General features: G+C 56.3%; 1 protein-coding gene across 2 annotated transcripts; it reads right to left on the minus strand.

Moving 5' to 3' along the window:
• Positions 1 to 571: 571 nt before the first annotated feature.
• CALCOCO1 (calcium binding and coiled-coil domain 1) lies at positions 572 to 18,816 on the minus strand. 2 transcript variants are annotated; one of them, XM_051845589.2, is made up of 15 exons: positions 18,702 to 18,816; positions 16,404 to 16,568; positions 16,015 to 16,117; positions 15,212 to 15,402; positions 12,998 to 13,156; positions 12,487 to 12,635; positions 10,269 to 10,359; positions 5,555 to 5,710; positions 5,139 to 5,393; positions 4,234 to 4,359; positions 3,669 to 3,764; positions 3,221 to 3,329; positions 2,832 to 3,031; positions 2,397 to 2,503; positions 572 to 1,566 (listed from the first exon to the last, which is right to left on the minus strand). In XM_051845589.2, the coding sequence occupies exons 2-15, from the start codon at positions 16,557 to 16,559 to the stop codon at positions 1,389 to 1,391; spliced, it is 2,076 nt and encodes a 691-aa protein (XP_051701549.1). In that variant the 5' UTR covers positions 16,560 to 16,568; positions 18,702 to 18,816; the 3' UTR covers positions 572 to 1,388. The 2 variants fall into 2 exon arrangements, with proteins under 2 accessions (XP_051701549.1, XP_051701548.1); XM_051845588.2 differs by having other exon boundaries at positions 18,673 to 18,815.
• Positions 18,817 to 19,288: the final 472 nt, after the last annotated feature.

Below are 19,288 nucleotides of genomic sequence, written 5' to 3' on the forward strand. Positions count from 1 at the left end.
GCTGCAGGCACGGGCTCGGGCACAGCCTGCTGAGCGTCTGGGTGAGCGCGCAGCTCCTTAATAAATGCTTTACGATGCTGTGGCTGTGTCTGTCTAGCCTGCGAAGCTGCTTGGAGTGGATGGAGTGGATGGATGTGCTTGTGTGACTGCAGCGTGTGCGTCCGCCTGTGTGAGGAGGCGAGGCGGCCGAGGGGGAGGGGAGCTGGGGCCAGGCGTTCTAGAAAGACCTCCTCAGCTGTGGGGCTCAGGGCATTCTGCACCGACCCCCAAAGGAGTGCACTCTTGGCAGGAACAATGCCTGTCCTTTGGCCCAAGTACAGTGACAGCTGCTCTGGAGGGTGACTATGGAAGCCCCCCCCCCCAGCATGCACCCACCCCTGGGTGCAGCCACTGCAGAGCCACACGTTCTACCTCCTCACTGCAAGGTTCCGGGAGCCAGGCCTCCCACTGTGACCAAGCTCTTCCTTTTTCCACGGTGGCCAGCGTGCCAGCCCCTACCCCTCCCTCACCAGAGTATGAGAGCCAGAGGCCGGGCCACCTCGCAACAGGAACACATTGATGACACGGGCGCTAGTATCATATAAATATATTTGTCCAAACTACACATCAGGGGGAGGGATATGGGCGTGGGAAGCTCTTATTGCTGTGGGGGACGTGGAGAGGGAGGAGGGCTGGGAAGCGGGGAGCCCTGGGGCCACTTGCTCCCCATCCCTCACAGAAGGCACAAATACATTATTTCTTTCCACGTGAGGCTATAGGGGTGGGGAGGGGCAGGAGTCAGGGGACAGGAATCCTTAAAGATACAAAAGAAACTTCCAAACTGGATCTCTAAGGCTGTCGGAAAGGCTGGGAGAGGCTGGGTAGGGCGCGGAAGGCAAGGGGGCAACAGGAAGAGGAGATGCAGCTGAGAACCCAAGCAGGCCTGGGGCGGCCAGGATGCCCGCGCCACTGCCTCTCTGCAGGCCCAAGAAAACTCAGGTGAACAAACAAACTCCAAATAAGAGAGGGGGAGGGGTGCCCCTGGAATTGGCTTTGGGGCATCAAAGAAGAGAGTGCGAGTGTGAGTGTGAGTGTGAGTGTGTGAGCTCGGCGGCCCTGTGGGAATCAGGCAGCCAGGGCTAGGAGGGACCCACGTGGTTCCCCCCAGGGAAGGCCTCCTCCACCCTGGTTCCGCCAACACCACTTCCGGGGTGAGCTCAGCTGCTGGGGAGGGTGAAGTTAGGAAACCCGGACGAAAGCAGGGCCCACGGGAGCGGTTCTTAGGAAACAGAATATCACGGCGCCCAGGGTGACGGGGGAGGGGCGTGAGACCTGAGTGTAGGGGTGTAGGGGTGTGTGTGTGTGTGTGTGTGCATGCACGCGTCCGTGTACCAGGGGAGGTGCTGGGGTCACTCAAAGGTGAAGGGGTCCTGGGTGCTGAAGAAGAAGTGTCCGTCCATGTGGTCCTCCAGGGCGTCCTTGTCGCTCTCGGCAGGGAAGCGCTCCTTGCAGATGGGGCACTCCCTCCACGGTGGCGTGGCAGGGTCCCCGGCACTGGCCTCGGCCAGGGGCCCCACTGCAAAGCCACTGGAGAGAGACAGAGGGGGAAAGGAGAGGGCTGGGTGCCCCGCTGCCTTCTTGAGCAGTGGGTCCCCTCGCCCTATCCCAAACGCGGCATCAGGGCCCCTTCTCTGCCCACATCCCTCTAGGCACCAGCCCGGAAGGAAGCCTTGGTTTCCAGGCACCCATCCGCTCCGCTCCGCTCTGGGCTGGTCTCTGCAGTGCAGGCCCAGCCCCCAGCCTCTCTCCTCCCTCCATCTCCGTCTGCTGCCTAATGAGGCCGAAAATGAGTCTGACATCGTCTTTCATCTTCCCGCTGCAGCCGAGGAGCGTGGCAGCAGCCCCCCTCCGGGCCGCAGCCCAGCTCCCCTGCAGCCAGAGCTGGGGGCTGCGCAGTGCCAGCTCTCTTCCTCACGCCCTGGCCCCTCTACCCACGGCAGAAACAGGAGGGCAGAGTCTGAAGCCCGAGTTGCCCGCCCTTGCAGACTCCCCGCCCCCAGGGTCCATCAAGGAAGCCAGCAGGGACGCGGGACCCCAGTCTTCTCTCTGCTCCCGTCCCTTGGGGCCTTGGTCACCTCCCTTCCTCCCCCCAAGGAGCCTCGGTTCCTCCCTGGTGGCTGGGGAGGGGGCTGCAGGGCAACCTGGCGCCTTGGGAGACGGCGCTAGAACAGCACAGCAGCCAGTTGAAGGCAGGGCCTCAGAGGGCGCCGATCAGAGCGGGAGCCTGAGCTGAGGCCCCGGGACTGCGAGAGGCAAGTCGGCTCCTGGGGCCAAGGCTCCTGTAGCCCCCTTTCTTGGCTGAGGCCAAGGAGGCGACTGCAGGCGGGGACGCCCCCCTTCTCCCCAGGGGCGCTCACCTGGCCATGTCATAGAAGGCACTGCCCAGCTCAGGGAGCAGCAGGTGGGCCTCCTCACCCCCGCTCTGCACAGCCGCCATCAGGACTGACTTCTCGTCCTCAGCCTCCTGGGTGCCAAAGAAACAATCAGGGTAGGGTCTCGGGGGGTGTCCCGAGGCTGGGGAGCAGCACCCTGGGACGGGTGAGCCAAGAGCTGCCAAGGCTGGGCCGTGCCCACAGGGGCTGCGGGAAGGGGTAAGGAGAGGAGAAGGGCACAGGGCTGCAAGCAGTGAGGCTGCGGGACTGGACGGGGCCTGGGGGCTGCGTCCGTCAGCGGTCCCGAGGATGGGCTGCGCCTGCCTCCTCTCCCAGAAGTCACGAGAGCCCTGCACGGCTAAGGCTTCCTGCTCTGGAGAGCGGGACGCTCAGGTTCGGCCCCAGCCCCTCCCAGCTCACCGAGTCTGAGCTGCTGTCCTCAGCCGGGCCTGAGAGGTGCGGAGCGATGGGAGCCGGCTGGCTGATGACGACCAGGGGAGAAGCTTCTCGGGGCCCGGCAGGAGAAGGGCTCGGGTCTCCACGCTCGCACAGGCCATAGGGTGGGAGCCTCATGTCTTCTGGGGACTCGTCTTCGGAGTCTGTCAGGGCCGCCGGGCAGCCTGGGGGAGAGGAAGCAGGTGGGCGGAGAGAGAAGCATGCACAGTTAGAGGGCCGACAGCTCTGTCTGCCCCGGATGAGGGGCGACAGTTACACTCTACAGGGGTGTACAGGGAGCTGCCAGGGCGGCTCCCGTGCGGCCCTGACGGGGAGGACTGGGCAGAGGGGTCATGAGACTGGGGTGTACGGACTCAGCCCTGCCGTGGCCTCCTCGTCCTCCGTGGCAGCGTCCTCATTCCACTTCTCATCAGCCACCTTCTCCAGGCGGGCTTCCAGCTTTCTCATGTACTCGAGCAGCTCCTGGAATGGCAGGGCGGAGGGACAGGAGCTGCAGGCTGGGCCCACAAGAGCCTTTCCTTGCATCTGAGATGAGAGGAACTCTTGGCTCTACGGGATTGGATGCCTCCCCCCAAAGGTGGGCCCACTTAAGGACAGGCCGCTTCCCCTAGGGGCTCTCCCTTCTGCTAGTGATCCTCCCCTGTCCTGCCGGGTCAGCTGCTATGAGCAGACAGCACCCCGCCAGCCCCTGGACCCTCGGAGAGAGCCTGTTGCTAAGCTGAGAGGCGACGAGAAGCGGCCCGGCCTCCTGCCCTCCAGCCCTCAGCTCTGGCGCCCGCAGCCTGAGCCCTGGGTTCTCACCTGCTTCTCCTCCTGTAGCTGCTCCTTCTCCTTCTGCAGCACGCGCAGGGCCGACCGCAGCTCAGTCAGCTCCCGCTTGCTCTCTGACAGCTGCACCTGCGGGAGAAGCCACGTGGAACCCGGAGCCTAGAATGTTATTCCGACAACTCTGGAGCCCCGACCAACCACCTGGAACCAGGTCTGCCCAGGTCTCCGCTCCCCTCCTGCTGCAGCACACACAGGGAAGCCCCAACTCTCTTCCCCCCTCGGGCCTCCCGAGTCCTAGTGTGGACCCTGGTGACGACCTCTAGGCTGGCTGCACAGGCCCTGGCTGTACCAAGGGGACATGATTTCCCCTAAGTCGCCCCGATCAGGCCCAGATGTGTGTCCTGAGAACGGGAAGGGATACAGCAGGGAGGGCTGGGAGGCATGCCAGTGAGACTGAGACACTGCCCCACACTGGGGTGCGCACTTAGCACTTCTGAGCCCATGCCCACAAGAGGGGGAGGGGGAGGGGAGGAGAAGGAGGAGGAGGAACACCGCCCCCTCAGGGGACCCAGCACAGGACTGCAGGCCGCTGCCTCACCAGGCTGGAATCTTTCTCCCGGGCCAGTTCCGTCTTGAACACTTGACTCTGGGCCCTCTCGTCCTGAACCACCTTCTCCAGTCGTAGGACCTCTGCGCTCAGCTTCAGGATCTTGTCCTTCTCTGCCTAGGGGGTGGCACAAAAGAATGGGAGACCGGGGGTGGAGCAGACGGATGCCGCTGGCAAGTGCGCCACCCCTCGCCGCATCCGCCGCTGTATTTCACTGAACTGCGTTTGCAGGAACTTCCTTTTTGCCTTCCTCACTTGCTAGACCCCCGGAACAAAGGACAGGGCCTGAGAGTGAACTGCTGTGTGGATAAAGAATGGGTGGCATGGCACGGCCTGGTGCCTGGGACGGTAAACGTTTTTCTGCCCAGGATGGGAACCAAGGCTGGTGCTATGGCAAACAGCACTGGGATGCCCTGGTTAGGGATGGGGCATGCCTTCCTCAAAGCCCCTCTCCAGGGTCTAGCATTGTGGCGCAGTGGGTTCAGCCTTTGCTTCTACCACCAACCCTGGCCTTTTGTATTGGAGTTCTGGTTTGGGTCCCAGCTGCTCCACTTCCAACCCAGCTCCCTGCTAACGTGCTTGGGAAAGCAGGGTAAAATGGTTCAAATACACATGGGAGACCAGGAGAGGGTGGTTTCTGGCTCCTGGCCTCAGCCTGGGCCAGACACAACTATTGTGGTCATTTGGGGAGTGAGCCAACAGATGGAAGATCTCCCCTCTGTGTCTCTCCCTCTCTGCGTCATTTTGCCTTTCAAATAAATACATAACCCTACCTCGAAGTCCCTCTCTACCCCAGAGTCCTCTGAGGCTCTCAGCCCCTTCCGTCTCCTCCCAGGGAGCCTGAGTACGTGCAGCAGGCCCCACGGAAGTGGGCCGGTAGCTGTGGGGACGCCTACCTCCACGCTCTGCAGCAGCCCGGCCCGCTCCTTGCTCCACTGGCATCTTTCCTCCTTCACGTGCAGGCTGAGCTCCGCCAGCCTGCCGCTGACTTCGGCCACTTCCAGGCGGCTGCGGTGCAGCTCGGCTATGGTGCGGTCCCTGGCTCCTGCTGCGCTGGCCAGCTCCTCCCCAAGGAGCGCGGCCTTCTGCTGGCTGGACGCGGCCAGCTCCTGGACCCCTCGAAGCTGTTCCTTCAGAGGCTCCAGCTCAGCCTCCAGGGGAGAAAAGGAGACAGAGATCAGAGCTCCCAGAATCACCTGCAAACCAGGGAGGCCCCTGGGCTCTCTCCGCCCACCTGGCACCAGGACCCAGGCCTGTGCTGTTGTCCCAGAGAACAGTCACTGCTTCCTGTTGCCCAGGGGCCTTCACTTACCACCCGCTGCTGGGTCTGGCTGAGGGCACCCTTCATCTGGGCCACCTTGTCCTTCAGGCGCTGGGCCTGGGCGCCCTGTTCTTCCTGCCGGCTCTTGGCCTCCTGCAGCTCCAGGTTTAAGCGCCGGGCCTCCTGTTGTGCCATCTGGAGCTCAGCCTGATGGGAGCAGGAAGTGGTTGAGGAGAGAGGCATTTGTGTTGGAGTGGTCAGGGAGGGGGAATGATGATGAGAGAGGCCGGGGTTCCTCTTGCCCGGTTTAACACAAAGGCAAAGAATCAGCTCCTGCCCTGCAGCCTGCCTTGGGTTCTCACGTAAGAGGGACTCAGTCCTGGACAGCTCGTCTCCAGCTCCCCAAAAGCCATGCAGTGCAGGCTGAGCGTTGCTGACCTGGAAATCTGAAATTCAGAATGCGCCAGAATCTCAAACTGTTCCAGCCACCGACAGGTCGCCATGAATGGGAAATCCCACACCTCACCTCATGTGACAGGTTGTGGTCAAAATGCAGGCATCCTGGAATATCATATAAAATTATCTGCAGGCTGGCACCGCGGCTCACTAGGCTAATGCTCTGCCTTGCGGCGCCGGTACACCGGGTTCTAGTTCAGGTCGGGGCGCCAGATTCTGTCCCAGTTGCCCCTCTTCCTGTCCAGCTCTCTGCTGTGGCCAGGGAGTGCAGTAGAGGATGGCCCAAGTGCTTGGGCCCTGCACTTGCATGGGAGACCAGGATAAGTACCTGGCTCCTGCCATCGGATAGGCGCGGTATGCTGGCCGCGGCGGCCGTTGGAGGGTGAACCAACGGCAAAGGAAGACCTTTCTCTTTGACTCTCTCTCTCACTGTCCACTCTGCCTGACAAAAAATAAATAAATAAAATAAAATTATCTGCAGGCTGTGGATGTAAGGTGTATGAGAAGCCTAAATGGATCTCGTGTTTAGCCTTGGGTTCGACCTCTACGATATCTCATCGGGTACATGCAAATATGCCAACGTCAAAAGGAAAAGCAATTCGAGACACTTCTGGTCCACTCATGTTGGATAAGGGACACTCAATCTGCTTCCAGCTTCACAGCCTGGGGTCTCAGATGAAGGCATCCCCTGTGCCATTTCTGCTTTGCCACTCTTCCTCTTACAGGAAAACGACAGTCTGGGTGTCCTACAGGCTCCTCCAACGCCGCGTGTGCTACCTCCTGCCCCCTTCCCGCCGCTTCAGCTCTCATCTCGGTGCAGGGGACTAGCTACTTCCTGCATCACGCAGGCCGGCTGCCTAGGTACCATGCTCGCCTCTGTTCTCAGGGGTCCCCAGAGAGCCTTTCACGTCTCCATCCTCCATCTTGGCTGCCACCATTTTTTTCCTCCATTGTCGCCATGCCCATGTTATTTCTTGCACTACTGCATAACCGCGTAACTTTCCACAAGCCGTGAGATGAATCTTCTTTAAGTACGTGTCGCCCCTCCTTGAAAACCATTGACGCTTCTCATCGTTCACAGAGTGCGTAAACTCAAGACCTCCGCCATCTGACCCAGGCCTTATCTCAAACCCTTCACCGCCAAGTTCAATGGCTCTGAGGTTTTGGCTTCCTAAGCACTTGCTCACGTTTTCCTCCATTTCCCATAATGGCTTCCCTCTCATCTCTGTGTAGTCAATACTACCTGATCGTCACTGTCAAGCAAAAACATTTTCAAATCATCTTCCACAGAAGCCCCCGATCCTCAGGAAGCAATTTAGAGTTCCTGTGCATTTCTGATATGAACTGCAATTATGTTAAAAAAAAAAAAAAAAAACAAACCCTGAGCCGGCGCCGCGGCTCACTAGGCTAATCCTCCGCCTTGCGGCGCCGGCACACCGGGTTCTAGTCGTGGTTGGGGCGCCGGATTCTGTCCCGGTTGCCCTTCTTCCAGGCCAGCTCTCTGCTGTGGCCCGGGAAGGCAGTGAAGGATGGCCCAAGTAATTGGGCCCTGCACCCCATGGGAGACCAGGAGAAGCACCTGGCTCCTGGCTTTGGATCAGTGCGGTGCGCCGGCCGCAGTGCACCGGCCGCAGCGGCCATTGGAGGGTGAACCAACGGCAAAGGAAGAGCTTTCTCTCTGTCTCTCTCTCTCACTGTCCACTTTGCCTGTCAAAAACAAAACAAAACAAAACAAAAACAAAAACAAAAACAAAACAAAACCGTAGGGGCAGGTGCCAAGGTGCCGCTTAGGAAACCTGATCCTGTGTCAGAGGGCCTGGGTTTGAGTCCTGGCTTGGCTTCCAATTCTAGCTTCCTGTGAATGCACACCCTGGGAGGCAGCAGGTGATGGCTCACGTACCTGGGTCCTGCTACCCACATGGGAGACCCAGATGGAGCTTCTAGCTCCTGGCTTAGGCCTGGCCCAGCCCTGGCTGCTGAGGGCATTTGGTGAGTCAGTGGATGGGAGATCTCTTTCTGCCCTTCAAATAAATTAGATAAAAATTAAAAATAAAATTAGTTTATAGTAGTAAAATTTTGTTTTTATGTATTCAGTGAGGTTCCACAAAAGATGTAAAACTTCAATAGTGGGCGGGAAAGACTTTTGCTAAAAAGGTTTAAAAGTTCTAGGTTAGGGGCCAGCATTATGGCACAGCAGGTAAAGGCACCTCCTGCATCCCGTGTGGGCACTGGTTCAAGTCCTGGCTGCTCCACTTCTGATCCAGCTCACTGCTAATGGTCTGGAAAAGCAGCAGAGGATGGCCAAGTCCTTGGTCCCCTGCTACCCATGTGGGAGACCTGGAAGAAGCTCTTGGCTCTTGACTTCAGCCCGACCCAGCCCTGGCTGTTGCAGCCATTTGGGAAGTGAACCAGAGGATAGAAGATCTCTCACCCTCTCTCCTACTCTCTTTAACTCTGCCTTTCAAATAAATAAGAAAATTTTAAAAATAAAAATTCTAGGCTAGTTTATACCCACCTTATTTTTTAAATTTATTTGGGTTTACTTCCCAAATGACCACAACGGCTGGGGCTGGGACAAGCTGAAGCCAGGAGCTTCTTCTTAGTCTCCCACATGGGTACAGGGGCCCAACAACTTGATCCATCTTCTGCTGGTTTCCCAGACACATTAACAGGGAGCTGGATTAGAAGTGGAGCAGCCAGGACTCTAATAGGCGCTTATATGGGATGCTGGCACTGCAGGTAGTAGCTTTGCCCATTACGCCACAGCACCAGCCCCCTATAGCCACATTTTTTAAAAAGGTATTTTTATTGGTATCTTTTCATGTTTTTGTTCCCCTATTTTTTTAAGTTTTATTTTATTTATTTATTTGAAAGGCAAAGTGATAGGGGAGGGGGAAATGGGGGGAGAGAGGGAAAGAGATTGATTTTCCAACCACTGTTTCACTTCCCAAATGGCTACAATGGCTGGGGCTGGTCCACGCTGAAGCCAGAAACTCAGAACTCCATTCAGGTCTCCCACAGAGGTGGCAGGGGCCCAAGTACTTGAGCTGGCATCCACTGCCTTCCCAGGACCATCGGCAGGAAGCTGGATTGGAAGCAGAGCAGCCAAGACTCAAGCAGCACTCTGATATGAAATGCTGCTGTTGCAAGTGAAACCTTAAACTGCTGCACTACAACATCAGCCCCTGTTCCTCTGTTTTTATTTGTTTGAAAGACGTGTGTGTGTGTGTAGAGATAGAAAGGGAGGGAGGGAGAGGAGCACACGGGCATGCCTGCACACACATATGCACACACACACAGTGGTCTTCATCCATTGGTTCATTCCCCAGCAGGGGCTGGGCCAGGCTAAAGCCAGGAGGCAGGTCTCCCACATGAGTGGAATGGACCTAAGTACTTCAGTTGTTACTGGGCCTCCCAGAGTGCATTTCCAGGAAACTGGAATTGGAAGTGGGGCCAGGCATATGGAAGTTCTTTAAAAAGTTCATGGAAAGAGTGTATTATTAAATACCTATGCTGGCACGGGGGGCATAGTGGGTTAAGCTGCAATCTGCAGTGCTGGCATTCCATACAGGTGGCTATTAGAGTCCTGGCTGCTCCACTTCCGATCCAGCTCTCTGCTATGGCCTGGGAAAGCAGTAGAAGATGGCCCAAGTGCTTGGGCCCCTACATCCCTGTGGGAGACCTGGAAGATGCTCCTGGCTTTGGATCAACCCAGCTTGGGCCGTTGCGGCCATTTGGGGAGTGAACCAGATTTCTCTTTCTCTCTCTGTAATTCTGCCTTTCAAATAAATAAATAAATAAATAAATAAATAAACTTTTTAAAAATTAAATGAGTTGATATGAAAATTAAAAATTTAAAAGAAATTATTGAGAGGAGAGAGAGAGAGAGAGAGAGAGACAGGCAGAGCGAGCGCCCGTTCTCTGGTTCACTCCCCAGACGCTTGTGATAGCCAGGGCTGGGTCTGGGCCTGCGCCAAAGCCTGGAACTCAATCTTGGGATCCAGTAACTTGAACCGACACCACTGCCTCCCAGGGTCTGCATTCGCAGGAAGCTGGAGTCGGGAGTCGGAGCCAGGAATCAAACCCAAGTACTCTGATGTAGGATGCAAGTGCCTGAACTGCTGGGTAAACATCTGCTCCCTGCAGAGTTGACTGACGAGTCCCGATCTGGGTATATGTATGTGTTCCGCAGTAGAATGCACACAGGGTCTTTGCATTTTTATCCCCCCTGCTGCCCAGCACTCAGGAAGGACTCAGGGAGACCCCTCAGGCCGGCCCACGGAGAAGGCACAGCAACTCCGCCCCTTACCTCGCTTTGCTCCTTGTCAGCTTGCACCTCCTTCAGCTGGCCGAGGAGCTTCTCCTGCTCACGAGTCAGGGCCTTCACTGCATCTCTCACCCTGTGAGGCAGGGGACAGCGTGCAGGGCAGTCCGGTCATCAGAGAAGGAATGGAGGACTTGGGTCTCTGTCTTATGCTCTGCTCCCTGTGTCCTCCAGGCCCAAACCTCCATTTCGGCCTGGAATGCCCCACCCCCCTGACACCAGGATGAGCCAGTCTTCAGTCCCAAGAACAACCCAAGATTGCCGGCTCTACAACGCAATCTAGAAGTGGTTTTTCCTTTCTCTCTAGGTATCATTTTAAGGAATCTCATACTGATGGCTCCCTGGTTGCTTTCAGTCAACCAAAGATTCCAACCAGTCTTGTCTACACAAGGGGCAGTCACTTTTGGCCCAGGTCAGAAGTTAGCAACCTTTTTTTCTGCGAAGGATCTGACAGTAGGTGTGTTGGGCTTTGCAGGCCACCTGGTCTCCATGGCAACTACTCAGTGTTGTCACCGTGGTGTGGAAGCAGCCATAGAGGTGGAAGAGAGAGATTTACGTAGGTGTACATGGCCAAGCGTGGCGATCCAATAAAACTTTACTTATGAACACTGGGATTTAAATCTATAATTTTTCACATGTCACAAAGTATGGTTCTTCTTATCATCTGTTCTTTAACAACTGAAACATATTAAAAATCATTGTTACTACAGGCTGTATCAAAAGAGGTACAGGCCAGATGTAGCACACAGGTCATAGCTTACCGACTCCTGGTCTGGACAGTGCCCAACCTTTCCTAGGCACTCAGTCTGGTCTCTGCATTTCTACTCCATGTACTAGAACATAAACATCTAGAATCTCTATAAGGCAAGGCTTAACATACCCTGGAAAAGATTAACTTGCTTATTATTCTGGGCCTTGGATTGAAGGCCTCTTTGCTTTAAGGAGTTAAAAAAGAAAATACTAAATCTCCCAATACTGAATGAAAAAGACATAACTGTCATTTTGGGGCCGGTGCTGTGAGTTGTGGTTCACTGCGTTAAGATGCCACCTGGGGCCAGTGCTGTGGCACAGTAGGTTAATCCTCCACCTGCAGCGCCGGCATCCCATATGGGTACCGGTTCTAGTCCTGGCTGCTCCTCTTCCCATCCAGCTCTCTGCTATGGCCTGGGAAAGCAGTAGAAGGTGGCCCAAGTGCTTGGGCCACTTCACCCATGTAGGGGACCTGGAAGAAGCTCCTGGCTCCTGGCTTCTGGTTCAAGTCCCAAGTCCTCACTGCTCCACTTCTGATCCAGCTCCCTGCTAATGTGCCCAGGGAAAGCAGTGAAAGATGGCCCAAGTGCTTGGACTCTTGCCTCCTGGATGGAGTTTCTGGCTCCTGGCTTTGGCCTGACCCAGCTTTGGCTGTTGTAGTCATTTGGGGAGTGAACCAGTGAATGGGAAAAAAAAAAAAATCTCTCTAACTCTTTCAAATAAATAAATTAATCTTTTAAAAAATGGTAAATGATAAATGAAAAAATAGGAAAGCTTACTCAGTGAAACTCTGAAGAACAGGCACGAGAAGTTACCAATATTTATGCTATGTGATAGGAATAACATTTTTCTATGAGAGAAATTTCTTCTATATGGCCTGCGAGGTCTAGTTTAGGCCCCATGCTTGGCAGGAGGGTGGCGTTTGGCTCCATACAAGAGCTACAAAAGGCACAGCCATCCAGCGTGGACAGAGGCTTTCTGTCTCTGGAGGGTGGTTGTCTCTTAGACACCCTCTTACATGCCTGACAGCCCTCCCAGTGTGAGAGTCTATGATTTATACCATTTTTCCCCCCCAAGGGAGAGATTCCAGAACATTCCTGGGAGACCAGTTGTAACATTGCTCAGTAGGGAGAACAGCGTCCAGTCCTATTTTTCCTGGGTAAGAGTTGGAATCCCCCACCACCACCTGCATGGACTGTCCTATCCGGTTCTCTTCTTCCTAGTCCTCCACCCACAGCTCTTGTGTAGCTTCTGCGGCACAACCAGCGGTGGCTGTGATTATTTCTGAAGGTGGGAGATACAGGAGAGCCTTAGGAGGGATGGAAGAGAGCTAGGCAGGAAAAAGACATCCCCAGGACCTGCAATAGCCTGAGTGAGGCTGAGAAGGGGAGGCATGTCTGCCTGCACCAGGAGGCAGGAATGCGGAGGGCGTGAGGCCCTGGGGTCCCCTCACCTGTCCAGCTCCACCTCCTTCGTCAGTACTTTCTCACTGATGGTCTGGATGTCGTCTTCCAGCTCCAGGATGCGTGCCACGTGGTCGCCCTGCTGCCGGCTCAGGACGTCTCGTTCTTCCGTGACCTCCCCATGGGACCGTGCAAGGCCCTGGAGTTAGGGGTTCCCCCAGAAGATGAGGGAGGTTATCGCTCATCTCTGGAGAAGCACGCCCAAGTTTTCACCGCTTCTGCCCTCCATCCCGACTCCCTCCTTGAAAAAGAAACTGTAAGGGCACACGCCCTCACCTGTGACTCCGGCCACCTTGCACCTTATCCCAGCGCGTCAGCGCTCAGAGCGCTGTCTCCTTACACATCGGGACGGATCTCCTGGAATCTCAGGTCTCAGCCCACTCCCTGCCCGCTGAGCCTATTCCTGGGATGCCAGCAGCACCCGAGAAGCCCACCGCCATCTCTCCTTCACTCTCTGTTGGGCACGCGGCCAGCCTCACCCGCTCCTGGCCCGACTCCCACCTTGTACTGCTCCAGGAGCTCGGCGTGCTCCTGCCTGCCAGCTGCCAGGGCCGTCTCGAGCTCCTGCACGCGGCTCCTCAGCTCCGTCACCTGGCCCTCCAGGTGCAGCTTCCGCTGCATCAGGTCATTCCGTTCTTGCTGGCTCTCATCCAGCTGGTTCTACGGGGGGCAGGTGGGAAGCGGTGTGCTTAGCGTGCACCCAGTTCTGAGGGTCCACCCCTCTTGCTCTGCGGGTGCACGTCGGGGTTGGGAAGTTACATCAGCATGGGCGAGGAGGGCGAGCAGGGGGAGGCCTGGTGCGACTCCTGGCCACCACGCAGCCATTCACGCCAGCTTACAGTTCACTGTTACCTGCCCTTTCCCCACACCAGGCTGGGCCCTTCCTCACCCAGCAACTGCGAGAGTCCCTCATCTGGCAGAAGTCTTTCTCTGCGGACGCAGACAAAAGAGATGATTCCCCAAGTTTCACCCTATTTTTTCTGCAGTCAGATACACTTGGGCTCAAATCCCAGTACACTTTTTCCCAGCTAGGTGACTTTGAACACGTTGTTTCATTTCTCTCAATCTGTGTCCTCATCTGCAAAGTGATCCCTTAGTCTTGGTTGTAGGTTTTGTTTTGCTAATTAATCTGAGAGGCAAAGAGACAGAGAAAGAGATGGACAGAGAGCTCCTACTACCTGCTGGTTCACTCCCCGAATGCCTATAATGGCCAGGACTGGAACCAGGAGCAGGAACTCAATCCAGGTCTTCCACGTGGGCAGCAGAAACCCAATTATGTGCGCCATCGCCACTGCCTCCCAGCATCTGCATCAGCAGGCAGCCGGAATCTGGAGCTGGAGCTGGAGCTGGGTGTGGTCTTGTGCTGTGGGACACAGTGTCTCACCGCTGGGCAAACATGCCTGGCCCCAGGCATGAGGTTTAAGTGAGAAAAACTAATTCGAGAACAGAATACAGTGTAGCAGGTCACACATCTGATTTATGTGACATAAAAACATTTTCCTGTTCTTGTGTTGACTCCACCTATTTTTTTAGACTTGGGGTTTCAGAGGGCAGAGTTTGTTTAAATCACAGAAAAGCTACTCATTCTCGCCTTCTGAAACCTCCTCAGGCTTACCCTCCTGGCTGGGGAGTGTACTTCCTCCTCACCCGGCCTTGAACTTCCTTTAGGAAGTCTGCCTTGCTAATATCTGTCTCCACTCCTTAATTCTTCTTATATATGATCAATAGAAAGAGACCACAAGCCACATAAATAATTTTACCCTTTCTAGTAGTCACTTCAAAGGTAAGAAACGTGTGGAATTAGTTTTAATATTTTATCTAATCTACTCTATCCAATATGGTACATCCTTTCAACATGTAAGCAATATAAAAGTTACTGAGATCTGGAGCCGGTGCTGTGGCGTAGTACGTTAAGTCTGCCACAGTGCTGGCACGCCATATGGGCACCGGTTTGAGTCCCAGCTTCTCCATTTCTGATCCAGCTTCCTGCTTATGGCCTGGGAAAGCAGTGGAGGATGATCCAAGTGCTTGGGCCCCTGCGCCAGTGTGGGAGACCCAGAGGAAGCTCCAAGCTTCAAATCGGCCTAGCTCCAGCCGTTGTGGCCACTGGGGAGTGAACCAGCAGATAGAAGACCTCTCTCTCTGTCTCTCCCCCTCTCTGTCTGTAATTCTGCCTCTCAGATAAATAAATAAGTCTTTAAAAAAATAAAAAATGACTGAGATCTTCCACATTATTTTTTTACACGTACTAAGTCTTCAAACTCCATATAGCATCCCTCAGCATGGACTAGTCGCATGTGGAGCACAAAGGATCACACGTGGCTGGGTCTCTGGCATCGGATGGAGCGGGAAGGGGCCCTGCCTATCTGCTCTCCCTCCTCCCTGGTCTTGGAGGCAGTTCTCATCCTGCCTTTCTCAGAACGTTCCCTGGCATAGCCTCCTTGGACCCTCTGCATCAGCCTGTAGGGCCTGGGGCAGGATGTGGTAAGAAAGGCCAGTTCTTATGAAGCCCTGGGCTACGCTGGCCCGTGGGGGCGTGCTTACAGTCCGTCTACATTACACGGAGACTTTCTTGCAGGTAGGACTTGGTGTAACTCCCGGTGAGGTCTTTTGTTGAGGCTACACGTGGAGGAAGCAGGAAGTGGAGGAATCCCCACCCCCCATGCTGTCCTCCGGCTCCCTCTTCCAGGGGCAACTCTGTCGCTCTTCTCTCACCTGCAGTACGGTAGCCTTGGGGACCACGAGCAGGATGTCAGAGCCGCCGTCCGCCTCCTCCAGGGTCACCAGTTCATCCATGGGCCTCGGCTCTCGGAACTGGAAAGGGGGGCTCTGCCCGCACACCCGGCCCTGGCGGTTCACATAGCGGAACTGGTAGAGCTGGGCTCCCGGTTTGGGCAGGTAGCTGGCTGTGGGGAAAAGGCCGGCCCCGGGCCCCCAGTGTGATCCCAGGCACGTCCCCCCGCCCTTGGTGTATGTAGCACAGTACCCACCGCCCCTGGCTTCCTGCTCCATGTTTTGTTTCTCCGTCCCATGGAGCAGTTCTGTTCCTTGGGGTAGCCCTCTCCCTTCTCTGGTTAGCGCTTTCCCTCCTCTGCTTCCCAAAGCTCCGCCTCCCTACCAGACGCTGTGCTAACAGCTTTGCCTACAGCCAGCCTCTTTGCCTTCTAGGATGACAGACAGAGAGGCTAAGTAACTGCCTAAGGCCGACCAGCTTTTGCACAACAGAGCCGAGATCTCAGTGCAGCTCTCATGGCCACCTTCTCTCTCCCCTGCCTCCCAGCTACACGGTGGACTCCCTCTTTGTCCAGGCAGGAGCAGGACCAGATGCCCTGTGAAGTCCCCGATTCTGCGCTAATCCCACAGTGCCACGGCTACTAAGCCCTGTTGGATGTGGTCTCACGGTGGTCGTTTGTATTTACTTTTCCTCATCCTCTGCCTGCGTTTCTGTCTGTCCACCACCCTCATTCAAAGCTCCGTTTCTTTGGCTTGGCCCTCCCCGTGTGCCATCTTCCCTGTACCTTGGAACTGGACACTGGCGTGGATGGGAGAACCAGTAGCCGGATTCTCGGGCACCGAGGACCACACAAATGTATGGTAATCCCGGACGCAGGCCGCCTCCACCTGTGAGAGCCCAGGACGGGAGAGGTGGATGGTGAGGGAGGAAGGGACTAAGGGACTGCACGAGGGGGACAGGATGGTAAGAGACAGGGCTGGCGGCCAGACACTGGTGTGCCAGCAAGGAGCAGGCTACGGTGGGGAAACAGGAGCTTTGCATATACAGACGGCTCTGTGATCTGTGCCATCTCTCTCCCTTCTCCCCTCTCCACCAAGAAACCCACCCGATGTTCCCCATATGCCAACCAGCCCATGACCCACAATCCTGAGCCACAAGGGGTTCCAGGGATACCTTGAAGATGCCAATCCAGTCACTGGCGCTGGGCATGGTACCCGGGGGAAGGGTGTAGTGACATTCCACCTTGGTGTTGGGGATGTAGGTCCGGGCGACATTCAAAAAGGTGACTCCACCCCGGGATGGTGGCCGGCTTAGAGATGACTCCTCCATGCTGCCCTCCTACAAAAGAAATGGGTGATTTCCCGGAGCCCGCTCCCCCTCTCCTTACCCTCTCTCTGCCCACCCACTCACAGCCCTGCTACCCTTCCTGGAGACGAAGGCACACCTCACTTCCAGTGCCCGAGGGTTGTGAGATCTTTGAAAGGCATCACTCTCAGTCTCTAGGACATAGGTCTGGCCTTCCAAGTCAGTCCCCACCCCCTCCTGTGACGTGCCCTCCCGGGCTCACAGCCCCTTCCTAGAGTTTAGGTCTACTTCTCACCGCGCCTTGGACCACGTCTCAGGATTCAAGGCTCTGCCCCCTCTCAGTCCCTCCTTTTCCCCTTCCTAACTACCGTGAACATTCCAAACCCTCCAGCCTCCACTCCCCACCCCACCCCTTCTGGCTCTTGAATTCAAACTGAGGTGTGGTCCCTGCCTACTCCTGAGCTTGTTGACCCAGCTGCACCCAGGACTGAATTGGGACACACGCAGTTTCTGCAAGGAGCGGCTGAGTTTTGAGCTGGGACTGCGGCTGGGGGTGGCACTGGGGGGGCCAACAGCGTGAGCTCTCCGTCCCCTCCCCTTCTCTGACGGCCGAATCCTAGTGAAGCAGAAAGTGCCTGCTCGCTTCTAAGAGCCAAATGGGAGGGGAGGGTGGAAGGGAAAGACAGGTTTTGTTCTTCAACTTCATTATTCCAGGAAGTCGAGAATTCTGGAGGCGGCAGCTTCAAGGGTGGAGCGAAAGATGCAGCAGGAATGTGGAGAGATGGAATGTGGGGGCTGGGAGAGCCCCACCCCTGGGCCAGGGACACACGGGGAAGTGTCACACAGGGGCCCGGAGCAGGGGAGATGTGCATTTAATGTTGAGCAAAGCGGGGGAGAAAGAGAGAGAGAAAGTTGAAAAAAGAACCTAACATCATTCTCTCCAGATCCGGCCTGGGGCAGAACTAGAAACCGGGCGGGCTGAGCATTCCCTGGGCTCTGGCATCTCCCTCCCCATCTTCTCTCTGCTCCCCTTAGCCTCAGTCCTCAGCCTGAATCCTTCCATCTACCTGGACTGCTAGGGACACCTTATAGGATAGGGTGAGAGGAAGGCACGGTCCACGGTAGCTGGGGAGAGTTCATTGGAAAATACGACACTGCACACAGACTGAAAATAACACCCATCCAGAGAACCCCACAGCCCAGGGCTGCAAGACGGCGCTCTTCCCGGTCTCTTCTCTCTGCCCACCAATCTGCTTCCTGTGTCAGCCGGGGCCGCGGCGTCCAGTCAGCCAGCGAGAGCCACTACCAGCTGCACAACCCCAACATCACCAGCCCACACCAGGCTCAAGTCAGGAACTTTAAAAGAAAACAAAAGTAAAGGCGGGCCGGCTGTACCAAGGGAGCAGCTTCTCCCTCCCAGACACAGACGGCACTGGACACAAGTGGTTCCTCTGAGTTTCCATCTCTCTGAAAAATCCCTACTTTTTATAAAACTAGTCGTGTTCTCTGCAAATACAACCTGGTGGTCTTCTAAGGGAGGGAGAGTGCGACATTGTCCCCCGAGATCTAAGCCCGAGCAACCCCCAAAACTCTTCTAGGATAAGCCCCAACAGCTGCAGGCATCGTGCACACCCCAGAGCACCCCAAGTGTAGGCATGGAGCCAGATTCAGAGGGTCACGTGCTGGGGGGCGCGCAGCCCCCCGCTCTGCAGGGCTCCGGAGCTCCTCGACATTCCACAACTGGGAAGTTATCCCTCCCCAGGGGCATGCAGCCAAGCACAGGCCTTCGGATTTCGGGTGAGGCTTGCGAGGGCCAAGTCGTGCCCGGGAGAGGACGGGCGAAGACTTCAGCCCCCTCAAACTCCCTCATGAAGCTTTACGGAGAAGAACTGAGAAGAAGGTGAGGACATGAGGAAGCCCCCCCCCCCCCCCCCGCCTCGGCTCACGGCCCCCTTAATCCAACAACTCCCCAAACAGTGGGGGTCGCTGCTCCAGTATGGAAAGTGTTAAAACCGAAACGCTCCTGCACCCCCCGCTTCCACAGTTCGCTCCGATTGTCCTGTCACAGTCTGGGAAAGGGGGGGACTCCCCCCTCGTCAGATCGCCCCCCACCACCAATTTAGGCCAAGTTTCTTACCCCACACACGGATCAGCTGTTCCCCTCACCTTTCACCAACAACAAAAACAGCACTCCGACTCCAGGAGGGGAGGGAGCGGGCGAGCGCGAGGGCTTCTGGGTTTGTAGTTCATCCACGCGCTCCGCCGCGGAGCCTGCTGGGTTTGGGACTACACGTCCCAAGAGGCCGCGCGCAACGGGGCGTGGCCGAGGGCGGCCGCGACCGCGGCCTCCCCGCGGCGTCCTGGGAGGCGTAGTTCCTAGTTGCCTGACAGCAGGAGGGCGTGGCCACCAAAGGACTTCACAGCCCAGGATCCCTTAGGAGGGAGCCGGCTGCATTAGGGGTGGCTGCTGGTTTGTAACGTGCATTGTTGGGGGTGGGGAGGATTTACGGCCCTAACGCCTTCTGCGTAACGATTTACAGTGGGCTGGACGCTGTGAGGTCCGCCCTCGACTTCACTTTTCACAACCACCTGTGTGACAGGCATTCTAGCCAGCCCCACGTTACAGAGGCAGCAAGCCTAAAGCTTAGGGCGGCTCAAGAGCCGGTCTAGAGTGTTAGAGCCAGGGAAAGATAAAACATTGCTCATTAGCTGGGGGATGAGGGATGAGCCTTGCATAAAACTACTTTGCACAC

This window comes from Oryctolagus cuniculus, chromosome 11, assembly GCF_964237555.1.
Source record: "Oryctolagus cuniculus chromosome 11, mOryCun1.1, whole genome shotgun sequence".
In the NCBI taxonomy this organism is placed as follows: domain Eukaryota; kingdom Metazoa; phylum Chordata; class Mammalia; order Lagomorpha; family Leporidae; genus Oryctolagus; species Oryctolagus cuniculus.

What these genes read in the sequence shown, in the direction of transcription:
- CALCOCO1 (XM_051845589.2), bottom strand. Translation starts at nt 16,559, where the DNA reads ATGGAGGAGTCATCTCTAAGCCGGCCACCATCCCGGGGTGGAGTCACC. An exon ending in AGCTCCTGGAGCAGTACAAG is followed by an intron (nt 12,636 to 12,997) that starts GTGGGAGTCGGG and finishes CCCTAACTCCAG; the next exon opens with GGCCTTGCACGGTCCCATGG. An exon ending in AAGGAGGTGGAGCTGGACAG is followed by an intron (nt 10,360 to 12,486) that starts GTGAGGGGACCC and finishes CCTGCCTCACAG; the next exon opens with GGTGAGAGATGCAGTGAAGG.